At 40.0% G+C, this 22,292-nt stretch overlaps 1 protein-coding gene across 3 annotated transcripts; it reads right to left on the bottom strand.

The window, feature by feature from the left end:
- Window positions 1-61: 61 nt before the first annotated feature.
- LOC140951589 (Na(+)/citrate cotransporter-like) lies at window positions 62-18,468 on the bottom strand. 3 transcript variants are annotated; one of them, XM_073400874.1, is made up of 15 exons: window positions 18,350-18,468; window positions 17,954-18,196; window positions 12,689-12,954; window positions 11,795-11,966; window positions 10,433-10,602; window positions 9,721-9,763; window positions 9,305-9,438; window positions 8,351-8,470; window positions 6,343-6,456; window positions 5,790-5,894; window positions 4,626-4,720; window positions 3,608-3,717; window positions 3,126-3,287; window positions 2,266-2,403; window positions 62-1,744 (listed from the first exon to the last, which is right to left on the bottom strand). In XM_073400874.1, exons 2-15 carry the CDS (start codon window positions 18,188-18,190, stop codon window positions 1,535-1,537), a joined length of 2,076 nt encoding a protein of 691 aa, XP_073256975.1. In that variant the 5' UTR covers window positions 18,191-18,196; window positions 18,350-18,468; the 3' UTR covers window positions 62-1,534. The 3 variants fall into 3 exon arrangements, with proteins under 3 accessions (XP_073256975.1, XP_073256974.1, XP_073256976.1); XM_073400873.1 differs by lacking the exon at window positions 18,350-18,468 and having other exon boundaries at window positions 17,954-18,251; XM_073400875.1 differs by lacking the exons at window positions 17,954-18,196; window positions 18,350-18,468 and adding an exon at window positions 14,369-14,868.
- Window positions 18,469-22,292: the final 3,824 nt, after the last annotated feature.

Genomic DNA, 22,292 nt, shown 5'->3' with positions numbered 1-22,292 from the left:
CTGGTTTAAGGTCTTAAGAAAATAGCGACCGCTTTTTTGCCGAGAACAAAAATCGACCCTTTACCACCCCATTTACGCTATGCGCCCTGGCCTGACGTGCACCACTGCATGCAGTTCATGCCGTTATGCCTTCAACTCCCGTTATTGCGGACACCCTCAGGACCGCGTCTCTTACCCTTTAAGCCCCAACTGAATATCCACATACAAGTTCTCCAGACTGATCTCCATACATTGTCTTAAGGAGTTAGTTGAGAGAAGTTGATATAAGATCAGAGTAGTTTTCCTTTGGTGATCATTTTGTCAATTCTCATAACTATGTACTGATGATGTTAAGAGAAAATTAATTAAATGTAGGTTTTTCTTGGGATTTAGGAGTTTTAAGATTCCTGTTTGATGACACTCCCTTAAAATCGTAATCACATCTAGCGGCCTGCTCGGTTCTCCCCCTTTACTGTAAGGAGGAAGCGCTCAAGTAAACTAAACTTCAAAATCCTCGTTCACAAACTTCATGCTTCTTCTCTGCTTGCATGCCCTCTTCCCTTATCTACATGTTAACCCGGTCCACTGGTAAAGAGGTCGAATGACCGGCAGTTAGTCTGCTACAGTGTATGGTTTTACAGGCAGTTCCAATATGTGTTGATTTTCTAAAAATGTTCAGCACAGATTTGCCATTTCTCAGTGAGTCTCTCCTTCTCTTTGCCATATTTTCGGAGTCGAAAATGAGTCGTAAACCCCGTTTTAGGAAGCCTTGAAAAATCTTTCTAAGTGGACAATTGCAAAGCGCGCCGAATTGAAAGAATTTGTGTTAATAAGCGACAATACTTAGTTGAGTTTCTTCGGATTCACCTATCTTTATGAAAACTGAAAAAAAGATTCCGTAACGAAATATCTGGGTCGTCACAGGTACAGTGGAGAGATCTCGAATGAGCTGAGCCTGTTGAATGAGCTGTATTACGTGCAAATTTAAAGGTAGATCGCTTACATACCACTGAAAGAGTGAAAGGTAGACAACACGGAAAATTTTGAAAGGTTGTTTTCTATTAAAGCACTTAGTTCCTGAGTTGTGGAAAAATTGAAAGAATTTCTGGATCTGCAGCCTTAATCTCGTACCCACATCTCTTGTGACAAAAGATCTGGGTAGGAGATTACTGGAGCCTATATATTTATTTTTACAGATTGCACAGTAATAAAACCCGATGCCGACTACTAAAAACAGGTCATTGTAATTATAATGACTAATGTTATGTGACAAGTATGTGATTTTTACCCAAAATAACACAACATATAATCAACCCATTTATATTAAAAAGACGTGATTGACCCATTCATCCTAAAATATGTAAATATTTAAAAAATTCACGCTAAACACAGGCGTTAGCTTATTTACATCAATACAAATCATTCAATTCACAATCTAGGGCAAACTACCGCTCGTTTCAAATACTGAATTCAATATTGGAAATGACAGCAATGATATCTCCTTGTGTTCATAGCTGCCGTTACTGTCACGTGTTACGAAACATACGCGCACAGGCTATGATGAGGTGAGATTAGCGATTGCAGTTGTCACGTTGTGACATACCAACGTGACATTGGAACTGGTACCAGGGCCTCTTCCAGTTTTCGCAGCACTTCCAGCCCAGTCTGGAAAAGTTTTTAAGTCGAACATAGGGACCCCATAGGTATTGACACAAATTATCAGCACTGTCACGGCTAGGACATTCATTACGATACCAGCTTTTGCCTGACGAAAGAAAAGAGTCGTATTTGAATCGTTTCTCAGTTGACTTTGCGATTGGGCCAGTTTTCATCAGAGTGTATTTTAATTTTACTTTGCTTTAGAGAGATTTTTTATTAACCTGGCCAATAACAGCAAGCACAGACAATTCATACGCAATGAACCAATCAGATGGCTAGGTGGCGCTAAGGGGAGGAAAACACTACGTGCACACAAGTTATAATTTGCTTCGGTTGGATTTCTGATTGGTTAACACGATGGTGTGATTCTTTTAGCAGCCAGTCACAAAACATTCCAATGCAAAAGCAAAGGAGCCACGACAGTAACTAGGAATTCAATAAACTAATGACAAAGACAGTGAAGCAAACACCGTCATAAAGTTCCAAAGAATGGGACCTTTATGAAAGACCATCCCAAGAACCACTGGCTTTATTTTGGTGGGCGCTGTAATGGATTAAGGCGACATCAAATCAATTATTTTAATGAGTAGTCAATAAAAAACCTCTTTGATTACAATCTATACATACCATGTCCTTGACTTTGAGGTGTCCACCGGCAAATATAATTGCATTTGGTGGAGTAGCGACGGGCAACATGAAGGCGAATGAACAAGAGATAGCAGCAGGAAGCATGAGGTACCAAGGATGGACATTTATTTCCTCTCCCTGAATAAAAGATATATAAAAAAATAGTGTTTCTGATAGGTATTACATACAAAATCACATTGGTCCCAGCGATATACAACAGCTGCATTTTCAAGAGAAACCTTAAAACAAGTGACACACTCAGGTACCAAAACACGGAGCCTACTGACTGAGTGGTTAGTAGCTTTTGCGCATAGCCATAAACACCGGGGCAGTTTCAGCCCACCCTCTGCTTATTTGGGCTCTTCAGTAAGAATGGCATAGCCGTCAGATCCAAAGGCCGTTCTCAGGTGACCTTAACTGCCGAGGTGAGTTAAAAGCAACCCTTAGACGCAGGCTCCACATAACATTTCTTATGCGTACAGCTCTTCTTATTGGACACTTCTTATAGTCGCACAGAGGCCCGCTTTGGGGAGGTTCTAGCTCGCCATTGAGTAGACATCTAGACCCCCTCTATCAAATATCCCTGCATCGGTCGCTGTAAAAGTCTCCTAATAAAGCATCCACTTAATTTATCAGTACAAAAAGATTAGAAATCATACTTGCAAAGAGCGTGAAAAGTGCAAAAATCTCAACCCTTCATCAGGTTGTTGAACATCAAAAAATACCCTTGATATTAATAACATTTTATTTCTTCAGTTAAACAGTTTATCCCCTTTTCGCTATTTCATTTCCATTTAACTAACATTTTTGTCGAGTTCAGAGTAAGAAGAAGTCACAAATAAGCTAAAAGACAAACTCACAAGCGATGCCAGTATTGGAAGGAAGATGGTGGCTGTAGCTGTGTTGGAGGTGACCTCAGTGAATGTAGTAATCATTACACAGACGATAATGACGATTGCATAGCTTGGTATGGCATCAAGATAGGCTAATTGGGTTCCAACCCACTTGGATAAGCCAGACACCTGTCAGATAATTAAATCACGAGGTAAAACTACAAACAATTAAGAGACAGTGATAACAAAAATTTTTCTTTTCAGTTGCAAGCCTGCATTGCAAATGTTCGAAAAGAACTGAGGAAAGGGGCAACAGAGGACGCACGGGAACCTAATTCCTAGAATCCGTACGGCTTTATGTCCCCTTCCCCTCCCCCCTAAGGATTCACAGGAAATTTTAGAATAGACCTTTTAAACATATACTGGCAATATATACCCGCAATCTTTGCACGCACATAAGGAAAACAGCTAATGAAAACCCCCATCAAATCAGCACCACTATTTCTTACCTTACACGCTTCCGCCAAAGCAAATCCACTTCCAAGTAGCACAATAATATTCCATGGAAGCTTTTTTTGCATCGACCTGAACTCCAGAAGGCCAGGTGGTGGTTTGTTCGCTATAAAGTGGTAAAAGTAAGTTAAGCAAGGGTTTTGTATGGCCATTCTCTGCATAACTACCAGTATAGCGAAATAAGAAGATCAAGAAAATAAAGACAAACAACTAAGGCATCTGTCTTCAAACCAAATAGTTTTCTTTTACTATGATGTGGAAATACGAGTGCGCACGAATAAAATAGTCTGTAACGTACATAGTAATTTACACACATAGGTAATTTGCTTGGGTTTTGTAAATTTCTAACTTGAACTTTAACATTTATCAACCTCTGACGATAGTACCCTAAGGTGCGCACTTTTTTAATGTCTGTACGATTGTGTTCGATCTTTCTTCGCGAGGTTCTGCGATTCACGTATTTTTAGCTAATTGTTATTTATTAGTTATATCATTACCACCCTCATTATAGCCTACGAAAACAGCCGTCAGTTTCTCCTCGCTCTTCGCCCCTGGGGACGTTTCGCGAGAAGAAACCGACTGTTTTCGCAGGTTACCCTCGGCTTATTAATTTATTAGAAAAATTGTACGTCTAATTTTACTTCTTTAATAGATCGGCTTGGAAAACAGCTTTTTAAATTTGTTAAGAATTTAAACAAATTTTCTTACTAATATTTCAAAACTTCACTTGTCCTTGAGGCATGTTAAAAACAGAATTCGTTAGCCCGATCACAAAATCCATAAACCCCGGGCTATCGCCGGACGCGACTTTCTTTGGAGGCTGAAAAGGGATATATTGGCGACACCTTGTTTGTGCGCACCTGCCTCAAAAGTGGGATTGAAGTCTGGATTGGATCGGTTCGAATGTTCCGTCGCCACAGTGTATTGTAAATCAACCTACAATTTGAGTAGCACTACAATTAATCAAAGGAACACTAACTAGCCAGAGATTCCACATTTCTTTTCCGCTCTCACCTGAACCATCGGAAGCAAAGATCCTTGGTCGCTCGGAGGGGAACACAAATAATGAAAACGAAATTATCATAGCCACCGTAGCGTCACGAACGTAACTGGATAGAAAAAAAAGAGAAAACCAATTAAATGGCAATAGCATCTTCCCGGCGTTTACGATTTTCCTTGGTTTTAGACAAGATCAAAAGTCAGTGTGGGATGAGGTCACATTCTCGTGAAGACTTCGGTTAGCCATTTATTTTTTCCGCAGAGATAGAAGAACGAGTTAAGCGCACGAAAGGGCGAACGCTTGCCTCTTATGAGGAGACGCGATCTACTACTGAAAGTCAAATTTTCCTCTCCCTTCGCGTCGTGTCTCCTTTCGTAACTTTACCTTCCGCCCGCTAATTAAAGTGTTTTGTTTGTTTTTACGACTTGTGAGGAAAAAACTAATTAGTCATACATAGTCTACTTCGTGTACTGCTCTTGACTCATCCACAACTCCCTTAACATTAAGAAGGCTGGGCTCTAACACTGCGCTGGTATCACAGGGATCGTTTGCTAACTAGCTGTGCAACCTGTTCCCATTATTTTAATAATTAGGCTGATTTAGCAACAGAATGGGAACGTTAGTTGATAACGGCGCACGCAAATAAAACAACTGGCTTGACCAATGGTACAGCGGCAAATTGGGCACCGGAGGTCGTGTTTAGTCCTTTCCGCGCGCTTTCCCGTCGCCAACTGACGTTCCCGTCCTGTTGCTAAACCAGCCTATTATCACTAATTAAACTTTCCTTCTGGGGTAACGTAGTTTTCATTTGTTTCTAAGGGCTGGGATTTGGCCCAGGGTTTACCTAACTTACCCCTTCTTAAACTTATCATCAACAAGCATTGCATTCTTGAAACAAATTGAATCTACGAGTGACAGTGTCAAAGAATTAATTTTTCTAATGTTCTTTAAACAAGAGAAAACGTCCACGAGTGAGAGAAACCAGGTGAGCGGCGAAGCAGACCACACCCTCCCCGTTTTATTAAATCTAATCCACATTTGATCCGCATAAATGACACGCGTTCCCCAATGAACCGAGGAAAAAATATCGACTGCTCGGCAAGCGCTCAATAAAATTAAAAAATGGGTTCATAAGATGTGTTACATTCCAAGGCCAAACTAACCAAAGATAATCTTACTCTTTTTCGAATATTATGGACCATCCCTTAATGAATTTGGGATCACGAAACAGCCACAGTAACGCCAGCATGATAAAATGTCCAAGAACGGCTTTCTCAGCAAACCTGTCAAAGCAAAATATTATGCTAAATTCTATACTTTTCAGTCTTTAAAGTTATTCTGTGGTTAGCAGAAAATGAATCCACCCTTGAGGTATATTGTGGTAGCTCTGCTCAGTCAGATTATGTAGCATGTTTACTACAAGTTCCTTCAGAATAAATTTAGTAGCTATCAGTAATATTAAAGCGCGCTTGAATTTCTTTTTCTTTCGCTCGTGCTGTTTTTATGAAAAATCAACACTAATGTCCGAAAGGAGGACAAGTAATGGCTAAAACCTCATGGCACTTTCTTTTGCCAGTCGCCCTATCACTTGACACCGAGTATACTGTATATTTTCAATGGTTTAGCAACACTCGGTGTAAATGTAATTAAAACTTCATTCAAACACCGCTTAACGGACAGCCCTCTCAGTTCCCGTATTAAAGGGGTTCGACTGTACTCTAAAATGCTTACGACATGGGTCCAAGGGATCTGTACTGTTCCTGCAAAACCATTTTGATCGCCTGCGCCGAATGGTCCTTCTTCTTTGACCTCGACAAGCAGAAACAACGGCAACATCTACGGAAACTGTAACACAAGGAACGTGAACTCAATTAAGTGGAATTACCTACAACGAAAAAATCATCCCTGAACAACTTAATAATTCCTTTCACTCCTCAGCGATCAAGACAATAAAAAATCATGAAAAATTCCACTTCTCTTTTTCTTTTAATAAATCCCATAAAATAAGTAGTATATTTATCCCTTTTAGTGACAAAAATGAAAAACATCAATTTTTGCCTCAACATATTCATACATCATCAAGGAGGAAGAGGTTAGGAGAATTCAGTTAATAAAATGACCAGCAAAGGGAAGATACTTTGATTTTTTGAAAATTCTCTCAAGTATCTTTAGGGAAATGGGTGGAAATCAACCTGGACAATTTGTATATGGATATTAGGGCTTAAAGGATAACAAGGCGTCAAATATTAAGCTATCTCGTCCCCGTCCCTCAAAGTTGTTAAGCGGCGCGCGTTGTGTCTTAGGTAAAATGCACTGCACCGGTCTTTCCTAAGATACTTTGCAGTCTATATTTTGTATGCGATACAAGGTAGAACACATAATAGTACCTCGTATAAATTCTACTAGAACACAGCCAACATTTGGCCACGCCACCACTGGTTTCTCCATGTAATGACTTCTAAGGAACGAGGGCAGAAATTCCATACTGATGACGCGTCACTACCCAGATCTGGGTAGTGCTTCTGATTGGATGAAGCGAATTTTCAACCAATCATATGCACTATCCAGATAAAGGTAGTAAAGCGTCATCAGCATGGTCGGACGCCGTGCTTTTCATGTGCCGAACCTAATTAGTCTCGCTTACGTAAGCAGCGAGACTCATAATCTGCAAGCCGTTTTTCTTCGTATTTATGACACAATACGGGAGTCATGGTGCCAGACGTTCCTAACGGAGACCGTGGAAATTAGGAATAAGTTAAGAACCGTTGCGTGACCGAAGCCACACATGTTTTGCGAAGGAAGCTTAGGAAAGATTAAATTCAGAGCTTTTCCGAAACGTGTCGGTCCACGAATTCTATCGCTTGAAAGCGTTGATTACCTTGGAACAAGTGAACACTACTGAGTGGTCGAAAAAAAAAAAAAAAATAAGAATCTTAATTAGCAAAGCTGCGTTGGTCGGTTGTTGTAAACTTTCATTGTATGCAAATGCATCTTGTGATGAGCATGCGGTTTATTTTCGGCGATGATTGAAATGACTTGCCATGTGAATCACTTTTTTGATCTTTGGCAATGCTGTAATTTCTCTGGACTTATACACGCGTATAGCCTGCGACCGCAGACTATTTCCGGTCGTGGCTAACACGCCTACTAAATCAATATCCTGCACAATACTCGACGTCGATAAAGTAGGAAGTAAAAAACCTTTAGCTAGTACATCTTGTTTCGTGTAGAATTAATCGCCTCCTCATTTCTCGGTCTAATCTCCAGGCAAGCGAAACTGAAAGCCGCTGTAAGAGCCTTCTTATTTAATAAGTTCGACTTTGTAGCGACACTGGCGCGACATCTGATTCAGACAGCGTACCGTGTGTCGAGCCTAAGTTAAGTTGGACAAAAGCTCGACAGACTCTGTCCAACTTTACGCTGTTGCCGCACCAAACTAAAACTACCGTACCAAATTGACACCGCTCTCTTGCCGTACTCAATTCATAAGTTTAGTACGGCACACAAGTGGAGCGGCGTCTAAACCGGGCCTCAGACGTCATAACGCGGGTAAACCCGAGTGGTGGCGTTGCAAAATGTCATCTGTTTTCTCAGGTTACTATTATTATACCACCCTTCAAGTAACATAATTCACAAGGCTGGATGCGCGTTTTAGTCGTTGTGAGATCAGCTGCACAGCCTCAGCAACCTTAACGATTTGGGCAATGAAATTTAAATAAGGAAGTAATGTAGCGCATACTTAATTTTGAGGAACAACAGCTGAAGCCAGACCCATGCAACAAACAAGAGGATCACCATCTGAGGAAACGCGTAACCAAACCAAGCGGCGAAGCCAAAGCCGGGACTATCTGGGTAGATACTGAAAAAAAAAAAACATAATGATTTATTTTTTCATGTCCAGTCTTTTATATCTTAATCGAAGAGATTTCATAAAAATACCTAAATATATCTATGTTTTGTTTTGCTGCCGCTTTAGACCAAAACTATTAATTGCAATTTTTTTATTCGACGTAAGCCCTCCTGATGAGTTTTTGTTACTCTTGGGGCAAACTTCGCCAGTAAAATATTATAATAATGAAAAAATAAAACATAAGACATAATTCCTCAACAGTGGAAAGGTAAGTCGTATAACCTTTCCGCCACATAAAGATCCGTTCACAAATTAGCGTTTATCTTTGATCCATGAGAAACGCGAAATTGCTGTAGTACTCATTCCAAATAAAATCGGACAAAAAGATTTGTAGAGCTTTTCGCCTTTGAATCACTTCTTTTTCTTACTACCCCTGCTCATTCAGAAGAAGGCTAGAGATTTATGCGCTGTTTTGCAAATGACTATCTCAAAGACCACATTGTTGGTTTGCTGGGAGCGCTTTTTAGTTGAAGATTGCTTCTTGGGGAGTATACCGCAAAACCAAGGTAAATCAATAACCGTGGCAAAATACAAAAAACACATATAAACAATAGAGCCAATAACTGGCGTTAGTCGATATAAAGGGAGGCTTTCGATACATTGCTTATAAGCTGAAACTCGAAATATTCTAGTCAGTCACAATTACCATAGCCACGTGCTAAGCTAAAACCAAGAGAGAATGATCTATTATCTCTTGCTAAAACTGAAAAAAAAAATTAATTAACTTCTCAAACTCCACGCTCTAGCTGACTGAAAGTTATAATAAACAATGGAAAGACTTGCCTTGTAACCTGTCCACTAAACACAAGGTTTGGGGCAGTTCCCGTCAGGGTGGCTGTACCGCCGATATTGGCAGCGTACGCGATAGACAGCATCATTCCTTTACACATTTTGTTGTAATACTGTGTCTCGCCACTCTGTAAGAAAAAGCAGCCAAGATAGAAGTAAATATTTAAGTTACTACCTATTCATCTTTTAACAGAATGACCAGAATTATTTCAAAAAATGGGGGACTTGCACAGTGTTTAAATTTCCGGCGGTATACGACGCCCAAAATAAATTTCTAGTGTTCCAGAGTCACACGACACGACCAGTTGATTTCTATACCCTAGCCAAAGGAGGTAATCCAGACTAAACAATAAAAGTTAGCTGAAAACGTGCACAGTCATCAAACCTTAACAGAAAAGAACACTTCTCACCTCTACCTCTTCTTCATCTCGCATTAAATTTACGGAAGACATTCTGAAAATTATCGGCAAATTAAGTAAATATGTTGTTCATATTGTTTTACGTTATTGTACTGTTTTGTACTGAAATAATTACTGGCATCGGTTAGTCCTTCAACAATGCACTTCAGATCCTCTTATGCGCAGTTGAATATTTTCGTAGAAACTGCGCGGTACAAATTTCTATTAATAGTCACATATAATTTGCAGTCTCACCCCAAAAAGGTTCCCGGGCAAATTAAGATCCCTCTTTCATAAAGGAAGAGCGATTTTTAACTGAGCTTAATGACGGGGGAAGATGAGTGAAATTTAAAAAGTGTCTCAGCTATTTACTCTGAGGTTGTAGAAGCAGCCTACGTTTGAAAAAAATAATTGATACAATTTAACTACATTTTTACCAATTTTAGCTTCTCATATGCCGAACCTAATGCATAAATTACTACTTTCTATTTACTTACGACTATTTTCACATATTATTGAACATCGTGAAAATGAATTGAGTCCGACTAATAAGCTCGACGTCTGAATCAACGGAACAACATTGTTTGAACAAACGTAAAGGTTATAAGACAAAACGAAAAATTGGTAAAAATTGTCTTGACTGTTTATCGGGTGTTGACAATGCGCATGATGATCGTATAGGGCTTTTTTAACAGCTGGACCGAGCGGACCTATTAAACTGTACCGTTCATCCTTTTGGTAACGCAGTCTAGCTTCAGTGTTACCATTGGCTTCACCCTCGGCTTTGTGGATTTCAGGTTCCTGGACTGTTACTGTCTTCGTTTCTTCTTTTTCCTGTTCTTCGTTTAAATCTCCAAGCTGATAACTCCCATTATGAGGGACGACTTCGTCAAGCTAGAGCATGATAAGGTGAGAAGAAAAGCCAGACGAATGTTATTCATCATTGTTCGTAGCCTCGATTTACTTGTCCCAGTTAAAGTCGCAAAGCATGACTAACTTTCCTTATCAGTTACAAGTTTACCTCCCTATGCTAGCCCTCTCCTTAGGGGGGAACTCCGCATATGAAAGGGATCGGGATGCTCGTCGGAAATTTTGAATTAAACCCCTAAAGGAGACCGATCTAGGCGTGGTCAAGCTTTTTTTAACCCCTAAAAGAGACCATGTTAAAACTCAGACAATATATATATTTTTATATTTTTTCGCGTGCAACCCTAGACGAGACCTTCACGGCTAAATATGATGTCGTTTTGCCCAGAACACCCTACATGTAAGTGAGACCAAAATTCGAAATTTACACCCCTAAGCGAGACGACGAGCATCCCCACCCCTTTCATATGCGGAGTCCCCCCGGGGCCCTATCCCCCTTTCAGTGTATTGCACCCGAGAGGTGATAATTTGATCACCTGATACTCAAGTCGAGTTGGTTGGCTGGCCGTTCAACATGTACATTAAGCAGTAAGTAAATCTATAGAAGACTGAAGAAAATTGAAGAATGCTTTTTAGTGAAAAATGTAGTTATTCTTGATAGAAAACCCTCAAATTTTAACCTAGATTACAATTGTGAAGACCCAATAAGCTTTCAACGACTTCATTAAGAAATGGGACAAGAGAACACAAATGCATTATTGCTACATCAAGGTGTGCCCCTCAGGCTTGCGATAATGCACTTCAAACTGTAATGTAGCATCATACGCTCCCGAACATGATCGGGATGATTACTAACAGCTCCCTTAAAACAGGATAGACTGCGTTGTAGTTACTACAGGTAAAAATAGTGCATTGTCCCGGGGGAGGGGAATTCTCCTTATAGGGTATGTGCGACACCAAAGGGTAAGGTTTTCAGTATCTTGATCGGAAATTGCGTGTCGACTTTAGCATTTTGAGGCCAGCCGAGAACCAGGCTCCTCGGTGGGGAGAGAAGGCGAATAACTGGGTCCAAATAACAGTAACCTCGTCCCAAAGACTTTTTTCCCTAAGAAAGGGCTAAGAATCCTCTTGCTAAGAATCATAGGACCTTACAGTAAACGTACTTTCACCACGAACTAACGGCTTTAAAAATTACACATGTTAACGTTTATTGCCATACTTCATCTGCTTTGCTGTCTTCGTCATCGTTTTTCTCCAAGCGATTTTTGATGCTTTCGTTTTTAATTTCAGATAACACTGCTTCAACAATTGGCACCATCATGGCAGTAGTAGCGGTGTTGCTTATCCACATCGAAAGAAATGCTGTGGTCAGCATGAAGCCAAGCATCAAGCTACAAAGAACGATGGATCAATCGAATCAGTCTAACCTGTATTTACTGGTCACCCTATATTGAACAGTGGCGGTCATCATTCCCTGCCTTCCATCAATTGCCTTCGGAATTCAAGAAATTTTTGCTTGTGGAATCCAGAATCTGGGAAAATTTGCTTGTGAAATCAGGAATCCTGGGCTTTGGAATCCGGAATACAGCTCAAGGAATCCGGAAACCCTCTAAGGATTGCAATCCAGAATCCAAGTTCCACTGACAAAGACTGGAATCCAGTTCCTGGAATCCAGAATCCACCGCGTGGAATCTAGAATCCAAGACTGTCTTGGATTCGCTTATATGGGGCGAGGACACCAAGTTACTGTTTCAAACGTTACCCTGAGGTAAATTTCCCTTGGGTGATCTTTTACGCTATCTTACCCTCTGTGAAACGGTCACAATGTTACCAGGTAAATACCCTACCGTTTCTCAAGTTAACAGATATAAGTAGCTGTGCTTAGGATGGTGGGAAGAGTGAAAAAAGCCTTCTCTCCGTCACCCTTCTCATAATTTTCCAGGCACTTTCGATTCCCCCCTCCCCTCTCCTCCAAGTACGTTTAAAACGTACTTATATTTTTATTTCGTGAGAAAACGGGTGAGGATGCAGTTATTGGATGTCCTTCAACCCTTAACTTCCACCCCCCCCCCCTACAAACACAGACGCTACCCTCTTCCATTTAGATCCTCACCTTCGAGGCTGAGCACCAACCATCAACAGAACTCGAAGAGCAATTCGTTTGTGTAAATTCCAATGCTCCACGGCGACCGCAACAATCAAGCCTCCCAAGAAGAGTACGTTTGTGTCCTTGAAGTAAGGAGTAGAGACTTGTTTGGATCCAAGGACACCAAATAACGGAAACAGAACCAACGGAAGGAGAGCGGTGACAGCCAGCTCCACAACCTCGGTCACCCAGTATACCGCCATGATGAGTATACAGTATGCACATCGTGCTTCCTGGTAAAAGGAATACGAGACAATGGTTAAGCTTGAGGAGAAATAGCAAAGTCTTTCTACGCGCTAAGAGCCTTTGAGTATTTGACACCAAGAACATCAATTTACCCAAACTTTTCTAGGAATCAAGTCTCATCTAAGTCAGGAAAAACAGCACATCCATTTGCACTTTCTAACAAAAATTCACCATTCACTTGCGCGACACAATCAGTTAAACGTTTTACAGTCAATGGAGCAAGTAAGTGAGCGATCCAGCTAACCCATGTTTCTCTCATCTGCAATACCCCATTCATTGCGCATGTACTGCAATTTACGGCTCTGGACAGAGCCCTCAGTAAAATGTAGCGTTAACTACACGATGCTTCACTCTGTTTTTGTGTGAAAAAAAAATTCTCTGACACTTCGCAGAATTTTGCTGGAAACAACAAATTACCATTAGAATTTGGGTGATACGAACATACAATATAAACAAAAGACAAATAACACTTGACGATAAACATTACCATTCCCTCTGGTCTAACTTAATATATTTTAAATATCTCTTCATTGTTTGAAGAGTTCATACAGTCAATAGATGACATTGTTAATACAGTAAAGTGCGCAAAGCTGATAACTTCTCAATTCATATTAAAATTGGGTAAGTTATTGAGGAAGACAATGCAAGTAGGACTTGATCTTCTGTTTACCGCGGCTAACGTTGTAAATAGAGCAGTCATCTTAATGGTCCAAAAGACATTATATCTCTTTGAACGTTGTTCCTTCGCGATTGCCAATAAATACGTTTCACATTAATTGTCTTTAACGTTATTCAATTTTGAAACATGAGAGCACACTGTAATACTACCAAGGATATCTAATTAATGAAAACAGATTCTAAGTTGAAGTACTAGTAATTACTTGAAGAATGTCTTAATATATGCTAGGCCACCACGTATATGGTACAGTTTCTGGCTTCCTCGCGCGACACAACATTTTGAAATCATTCCGCACAAACGTGCTGACTTCGTGGTCTCTATTTATCCCTTGGGTAGCTTCATTACAATTAGTTAATTAGCTACTGGGCAAATGTTTTAGTTGAACCCATGGCAAATACAATATTCAAAGCCTATGCTTAACGTCAACTGAACATACTTCTTCCACTTATGTCTGTCAAGGCAGGCTCTCAATGGCGGCTGTAGGCCGATGTGACGGTTCGAAATGAAATGCATGATGTTCTTATTTTAAATTAGCTTGACATTCACGCCCTTTAGTAAACCAGTGCAGTAAAGGGTATGGATAGAACCTCAAAGTGTAACCATATTTAACTGATTTGGTAGCACTTTCTAGTGATGGCGGTGACTGCTTTTGTTGTTTTGTATTATCAAATTGAATTTTTACAATTTTGGAGAAGATTAGTGTAACAAACAGACAATCTCACCGATCCAGGAACTGCAATGGGCAGCGGTGCCAACAGCAGCGGCGTTAAAAGAAGAATGAGATATTTGCGCCATCTCAGAAGGGTCTTCGCAACGGAGGTATTTTCGTTTTTGGAATTTGTGCTCATATATGACGGCGATCTGTGGTCTTTGTTCTCTTGCGTTTCGTTTCCTCTTTCTCCAAAGGTTGGAGAAGAATCCTGGCAGGCCTTGTTTGTCTCTCCGATTTCCATTCCTTTCCTCTTTTGTTCCAGCGAAAAGTAAATTTGAAACTTACCGACTAAACGAGTTCTAGTGCAAACTGAAAACTGGACAGTAACAGCCAATCACAGTGGCTTCCAAAATTGTTCTTCACAAATCACACACCGAGAAAAGCAGGTTGGTATACAATCAGAGTTAAATAAAGACGGCCAGTTGAGCTTGTCTTAATATTTTGTTCCCATGTTCCAACGCAAATCGCTAACTTTGAACTTTATGTTGTCAACATCAAATACGCAAATACAAATACGCAAAGCTCCCTAAGGTAGGTACCTTAGCTAATTAAAAATACCACCCGCAGAAAAAAAACAATCGTTTGACAAACAAGTTGACAAATTAAAGTGTCAGAACGAGATTGAAACGTACTCGTAGAACAACAAATTAAAATGTACAAGTTAAGTGATATTGAGGCTATAACCTGAGTGAGTGAAGAGCGATTTGAAAGTCACGTTTTGTCTGCCATCTTTTTGTTGTGGCTGTCGTTGCGGAAAACTAAGACCTGGAAAACTCATGGTCCAAAGAACCTAAAAACTCAGACCCCGCTGTCGTATCGAAAACTCGGACCCTCCGTTGCCTCGAAAACTCGATCCTCACCTAATTGTTTTCCTTAAATCGATGCCTTCAAATATGGAAACGATATTGCGACGATGGCTTTGCTTTGGAGCTACCTCATGCCCCGGGGGGGGGGGGGGGTACTCCCTAAATTGGGCTATATAGGTATGTGCGGCCCCAAAGGGTAGGGTTTTTCAGCCGTTTTGGTCATAAATTGGGTATCGATTTTGGCTATTTTGCCACCATTTTGGTCATAAATAGGGTAACGATTTTTGCACTGTAGTCTTAACTTTGCAGTATTATAACCTACCTAATAAAAGCAGATAAACATTGCCTTTAACATTGGTCTGAACTAGGGAAATAATTATAAGGCAGGTCTGAAACAGGGTATTAATTAAGGGTCAGGTCATAAATAGGGTATCAAGTTTTTGGTTAGGTCATAAATAGGGTAGGGAAAATCGCAGATTTTGGTCATAAATAGGGTAAGGGTTTTGGGAAGCGGGCCGCACACCCCTACCCAATTTTTCTGCGAGTACCCCCCCCCCCCCCGGGCCTCATGCGGTCTTGAGTGAGAGAAACCACAGATGTCTGGCAACTGTACTTTAAAGAGGAACTTCTAAGAACTGTTCTGCACCAAAGCATAAGTTAAGAATGGAGTTGCACGACGACGAAGCGTACTTTAAAGTCAGTAGAACTTCCAAACTCATGCCCAACAGAAAAGAATAAGAAATCTCTGCATAATAACACTGACAGGTTCTGAAATAGCACGCACGGTATTACGTTTGAGTGCTGCACTTGTAATAACTACCTGTGCTTGTTACAATTATTGCCCTTGAATATTGAGCCAGTGCAAAGCGTTCGTCACAATATCGCATCGATATATGTTCACATCGATTAAAGCGGCCAACGCATTTTATGTGGGCGCTGAGTTTTCGAGGCGACGGCCGGTCTGAGATATGGAAGCGTCTGTAATCTGTGTTTTCGAGGTCTAAGTTGACGTCTTTCCCGTCAAGCTCTCGCGTTCTTATTTTAAAGGAGTACTGTTAGGATGTATCGAGTCACTATTTTGTAAAGTAGAAGCTGTCGTAAAAATGATAATATCAATAGTAATAATAATAAAACAGGGAATTAAAAGCGACACTGAGACTTTCCTCTGAAATGGCCCATTTGCGTCACTAGGAGTCTGGGGGAACACGTCAACCGCGGTCAAACGTTTGTTGTTGTTGCCGTTGTTGTTTTATTTAGTTGGATTTCCTTCACCATTGCGTCGAAACATTGGCAAGGGTGTATAGCAAAAATAGTTAATTTGGCTATCTTTGTATTTCCTCCCAGCCCGTACCCCCCAACCCCCTTCCCCCCCCCAAAAAAAAAAAAAAATTGTATGGGCAGTGTACAGAGCATCCAAGCAAACATTTGACAAACAACTGGAATACGCTGTTACTTCAACTTTGGTCTCTCTCAAAGGGTTACTTCCGAACGCCAAGAGATTTCCATTTCCATTTACTTTTCCTTTCATCTGTTTGTTTTTTTTTTCTTTTTCTCTTTAGAGTACCTTAGGATTCAGCCTTACGATTCAACCGGAAGCCGATAAAATATAAGGTCCAAGAAATGGATCGTAGTAAGTGCGCAATCGGGAGAGCTTAATTTAACACAACATTTGTTTTCACCTAGGCCAAACTGCCAATAAACGGCTCTACCAATCACACCAGGTTGGAGCAAGTTTTCCCCTCCTTTCTTTCAACCGTACGTGTCATGTTTGTAGAGGAAAACCCCTTGAATTTATCCAGCATCGAAACCCCGACAACAACCTCCCTCGCAGACTTCGTCATGCGTTCCATCCCCTTGAAGGATTGCGACTGGGGAGGACTGCGTGACTGGGCAAAAGAACGTCAGCATGGAAGGCTACACCTGGGCGACACTCAGACTCAGTTAAGGCTATACGTTCACACGAATCCGGCTATTTTTGAAATCGCATACTCTTTTTTATACGGTCATCCAAGCCGCATTGCTTTGAAACCGCTCTTCAGAGCAGTTTCAGGCCCCGTCCACAAAAATCGATCTGCATGATATATGCGGTTTCAAAAATGGTTTTAAAAAATGGTAGTCAGTAGGTGCTCGATCGCGACGATCTTTAATAGAAGAGACTAAGCAAGGTTGCCAATGAAAACAAACGTACAATTAACAAGGAAAGAAAACACACACACACACAAAGGAGTTCGTGACGCCGTTCTGGAAAATGTTTGACTGGCCAGTGTCTATAATATAACCCAAATCACATGTTGTACAAAAACACTGTTGACTCTGTTGACTTTATGCAAAACTGTCAAAGAAAATGGTTAAATGTTTTTAATGTAAATTTTAATTTCACATTAAAAATCTGAAAAAGGCGAATTCACTGATTAAACTGAAAATGAAAATAAATTAATAAATAAATAAATTACCTATCAACCAGATTTGAAAGCCAGCCATATTGAACAGTATGCACAGCTTATCAAACGCCGCACAATAAAGAAGTGTTTTTCACATTTTCTCCTCAAAAGTCGGGGGTTGTTGATTGACATTTGCGCACAAAGGAGACTGATTTAGACGGGCTGATACTGTTATTTAAAAACATATGCAAATTTATAATAGTGGCAGTAGGTGTTTTTAAAATATACATTTGATATTATTATAAAAAGACACCGAAGTCGAGGCTCCAAAGGGCTAAAATAAGTTGGATTAATCTACGATATCTTCTTGACCTTTACACTAGAATCCGATAACTAACTGGTACATACCGTCCCCGGTATTGCAATGGGTATAGGCATCAAGATAATCGGTGTTAAAACCAATATTAGATACTTCCTCCATGTTAATAGTCGCCTGCAAAGCGAAATATTCGTTGCTTGATTTGGTTCACTCGGAGATGTCAGAGATGTCGTAGGAGAGGCCATTGAATCGGACTGTTGGAGTTTGTCTGCCTCTTGCTGGCGCTCCAGGTTACTGTAACCTCTTAATCGCACTCCTTCGTTCATCTTGTGCTGCGAAAGATCGAATTTAGAGAACAAAACCAATGCACTGCATTTTAACATTTTACAGAGTGGTGTTTACTAGCTGGTCATCTATATTTATAAGGCTTCTATCTTGACATAACTATTTAATTATTCTAATTAGATCTTTGTTAGAACAATTACCTGTACCGTCCTTCTTCAAGCAGTCGATCAACTCAAAGCATGAAAATAGAATGCACCAACGGAGGCACTGGCATAAGAGCTGGAAATGATAATAATTTGAAAATAGGTAGGCTGATTTGCATACGATGCTGTCACGCTTGAGATCACCAGTTTAGCGCGTGTCAGGCCTTCCTTAGGGGCTAAGGGAGAGGAGATTTTACTTGAAAGAGGAAATTAGGGGTTAAGGATGGGAAGATTCGCTCTCTCCCCTTTTCGCTTCTCTCTTCCCCCGTTTCGCCAGAAACGCCTGATACTCAGAGGCTGCTAGTGCTTGTCACAGACTGCGCTCTCCACTCAGCCTCGTCCCCAGGGTTTTTAAGGGAAAAGCCCTGGGGACGAGGTTGCTCTCCACTCTCCTGTGGGGGAAGCGGGGCACCCCTAAGTAACCTATTCAAGATTGGGCATTCAATTAAAATTGTTCTAATAGACGTACCTTATGTTTATAGCATTTAATTTATTCTGAACGCTATGAAGATGACAAGAAGTAGGCTACTACATGTGAGAGGTACCACTTTCGGTAACAGTTGTCCTGAGCTTCCTCCCAGGCTCTCCTCGCAATTGCGGCGCGCCCGATTCTCTTATTTTCTATTCCTACCAAAATCGAGCCAAACGAAGAACAAAGGGCACAGAGAATGCAATTAAAGCGCCAACTCTGAAACATGTGGTCAACCAAAGGCGAGAGGGAAATTAAAAGGAAGGCGCTACATAAAAAGATTTGCAGTAAGGGCACACAAGCCGGTGCTAGCTAATCGTGACTTTTCAGGATAGTTAACACTATGTGGAAGTAGTTTAATTTCATGTGCTAGTGTAGATGCTTCTGGGAGGCAAGCCATGTAGAATCCATGAACAAAACACACAAACACACGATCCTCAAATTTTGCGTAATTTTTTCTAACTAACTTTTATTATCCGTGTTTTTTTTCTTTGAGTCTATGTGATTGACTAAATTAAAGAATAAGCAGCTGTGGGGCTTTCAACAACAAATTTATAAAGCTGCAGAAATTGCGAACAACCCATGATGCTTGGCTGGAGGACACTGGCGGCCAACACTTACAAATGCTATTTTACTTACTTGAAAAGTATGGATTTGAAAAAGACTGAATTTTTTATTATTCAAAAATGTTATTTGAATTTTACAGAATAAAATTCTTTTTTATTACGTGGTGATGTCAAGTTGCTGAATTTAACAACTCTTCGGTATGTTGCACGATTCAACATACAGTGTATATCATTATAAGAATGAATGAAAAATAAGTAACCTCATTATTGCGAACGGGAAGTAAAACGCATTTCTTATATTTATCATTACTACCACTATATACTACTATTATAACTGTTATTAATAATATTATTTTTGTCGCTTCAAAGAGATCAATGCCTGACAGACAACAGAATATTGAGATTAGTGCTGTCTCCATGGTCTCTTTATCAGTTATTTTAAAATTAGTTGTTAATTACCTTAAGTCTATATATAATTTTTTTTTTTTCAGAGAACTCATCAGACGAAAGACAGCCGCATTTGAAATGCCAACCCTTCCCTCGCAGACAACTGTAGAAAGCTCTCATTGTTTTCAAACATTGAAACCGCCAGAAAGTCATTTTAAAGTTATTTTGGGCAACTGTTTATAACTTACTGTTGTGATTTGTACTTTAAAATACATAGTGCTAATTTCCCAGTCCTCATCTATGTCTGTCTCTTACTGGACGATATTGCTTTCACTAAGTGAAAATAAATAACAAACGTAATGAAGAGTGAAAAAAGCCATATCAATTTTAGGAAATTGTAGGTTGATTGTTTTTTCGATAAAAGCACACCGTGACGGAAAGTAATTTTTCTTAGCTTTAAATCAACATCACGTGAAGGTGGACGAGGTGTTCTGATTCTCTATACCGTCAAGGACTTTTTTAAAGGTAAATGTAACCTCATCAGATTTCTGTTAATTGTAGTCTGACATATCGTCGACTTATATCTCGACGATCTCTTATCTCTTGAATATAGCAAAGGCAGACTTTCGCCGTTGAGGTATAATTTTCACACTGGTTATATGCACATTTCCGTGTAACAAAGAGAAATCATAGTCTAATAGCTCGAATTTTCGTGGTTCTGCTGCATTTTTTTTCCTTTGGTGAATTTTCTTAGTTCTTTTATATACTTAGGTGGCACCCTTTTGTGCTCTAAACGAAACCCTATCCCTCAACCACCGCCCATGGTTTTTCCTTGAAAAAGATTAATATATCAAAGCTAATCTTATATAGCCAAAACAATGTATGTGAAAAATCAAAGTTCATTGATTATTTGTTGATCGAGGGACAAAGTGCAAAGGTTTTTCAACACTTTCGAGACCCTAAAATATGAATAGCTGTTATAATTTACAATAAAAAGCTAATCTTTAGTCCATTTAGTTCATTCATTCACGTGAGCTTGCACGTGCCATCCTCGCATCTTGCATGATGAAAATCTATATTTGAGGAAGTCACTTTTCCGCTGCCTTGGGGCAGAGTGGAATGAAGCACGTATGCAAAAAAAAAAAAAAAAAGAAAAAAGGTTTTGCAGTGATTTAAACTTGACTTTAAACCTTCCAACCTTGGAATACTATTGATCAAAAAACAGTGAATAGGGAAATTATGAAAACAATCGCTAGCGAAAAGACGTCCTGATTTCTAAGAAGATTCTCCTCGTTAGTACGACGTTTAGCATAATAAAAATGGTTTGGAGAATGGCCATGTTGAACTTAGGATTAAATTACAAAAAAGGGTTCCCGTTTGGAGAGATCTTCGTTAATTTAAAACGCCAATTGGAGTCACCAAGAGAAATAAAAGCATAAAATAAAAAAGTTCTTCTCTACCAAGGCAACAATTCTATCACTGAGTAACCTAAATGCATTTCTCTGCACGCGTTCGTTTAAGAAGCTGAAATTTTGTTATGCATCACAGAAGGAAAATAATTTCATTCGTAAATTCTGTAGAACATGCTTTAGCAATGACCGTCAGTGCTTTTCAGATGTAGCCTGGGACCAGGCTCCGCATTGTGGGAAAAAGGAGAAAAAATCGGGACCAGGCGAAAAAAAAAGTTGGCGAGCAAAGCGAGCCGAGAGGTATTCTGGGGAGGAGAAAGGGTGGTGCCGTCCTTTACCCCTCCGTAGTATAACGCTGGGCTCACTTCGCTTGCCGATATTTTTTCCTATTTGACCACGTTTTTTGCCCTTTTCCCCCACTGCGGAGCGTGGTCCCAGGCTATTCAGATGGTTCAAGTTGTAATCACAAGAAACAGTTCGTGGACAGTTGAACTGTTAATTGAGTAAGATACTTCCTAGAAATGATGCATTTGATCAAAATGTATGAAAGATAAAAAGAATTTTAAAACCCTGAAAAAGAAATTCAAAGATAATACAAACTAAAAAGGTTTCCCTTGAATGATCATCAGTACCCAGCGGTTTGATTCGGTTGGTATACCGACTCAAAAAGTTTAAAGTTCAGTGCATGTCTCCTATTCATTTTATATCTTAGTTATGAACGTTTGTAATGGATATAGTCGAAGTTTACAAGAATTATCAAACGCTAAATTTTGAGCTTTATTGAAAAAGAACTAAAGACAGTCATTTGAAAGGTGAAAGATTAGGAAAACAGGTGTTTTTCTTATTTGTCAGGAAAATGGTCACGTGCAGCACCACGTGATCTAGCAGGAAGATGTATGAAAAAAAAAAACCTTTGAGGACGATTAAGTATTTTGGTACTCCATCTTTTGAATCGTTTTTATCCTCTGTCAAAGTTATCTTTGCTCAGGTCGAGTCCTGAGGTATTCGAGGCATCGGGAAGAGACCTTATTCATGATCCTTAGCGAACGCGCGTCAAGATTCATGGGATAGAAGCAATGTCACATGGTCTCTTGGGGGCCAGTGGCTTC

The sequence above is a fragment of the Porites lutea genome, chromosome 11, assembly GCF_958299795.1.
Source record: "Porites lutea chromosome 11, jaPorLute2.1, whole genome shotgun sequence".
Taxonomy (NCBI): domain Eukaryota; kingdom Metazoa; phylum Cnidaria; class Anthozoa; order Scleractinia; family Poritidae; genus Porites; species Porites lutea.
This window is presented reverse-complemented; position numbering and strand designations above follow the sequence as displayed.

What these genes read in the sequence shown, in the direction of transcription:
- LOC140951589 (XM_073400873.1), bottom strand. Translation starts at nt 18,247, where the DNA reads ATGTTAAAATGCAGTGCATTGGTTTTGTTCTCTAAATTCGATCTTTCG. An exon ending in TTTAGTGGACAGGTTACAAG is followed by an intron (nt 8,471 to 9,304) that starts GCAAGTCTTTCC and finishes TTTTTTTTTCAG; the next exon opens with TATCTACCCAGATAGTCCCG. An exon ending in CTTTGGCGGAAGCGTGTAAG is followed by an intron (nt 3,288 to 3,607) that starts GTAAGAAATAGT and finishes ATTATCTGACAG; the next exon opens with GTGTCTGGCTTATCCAAGTG.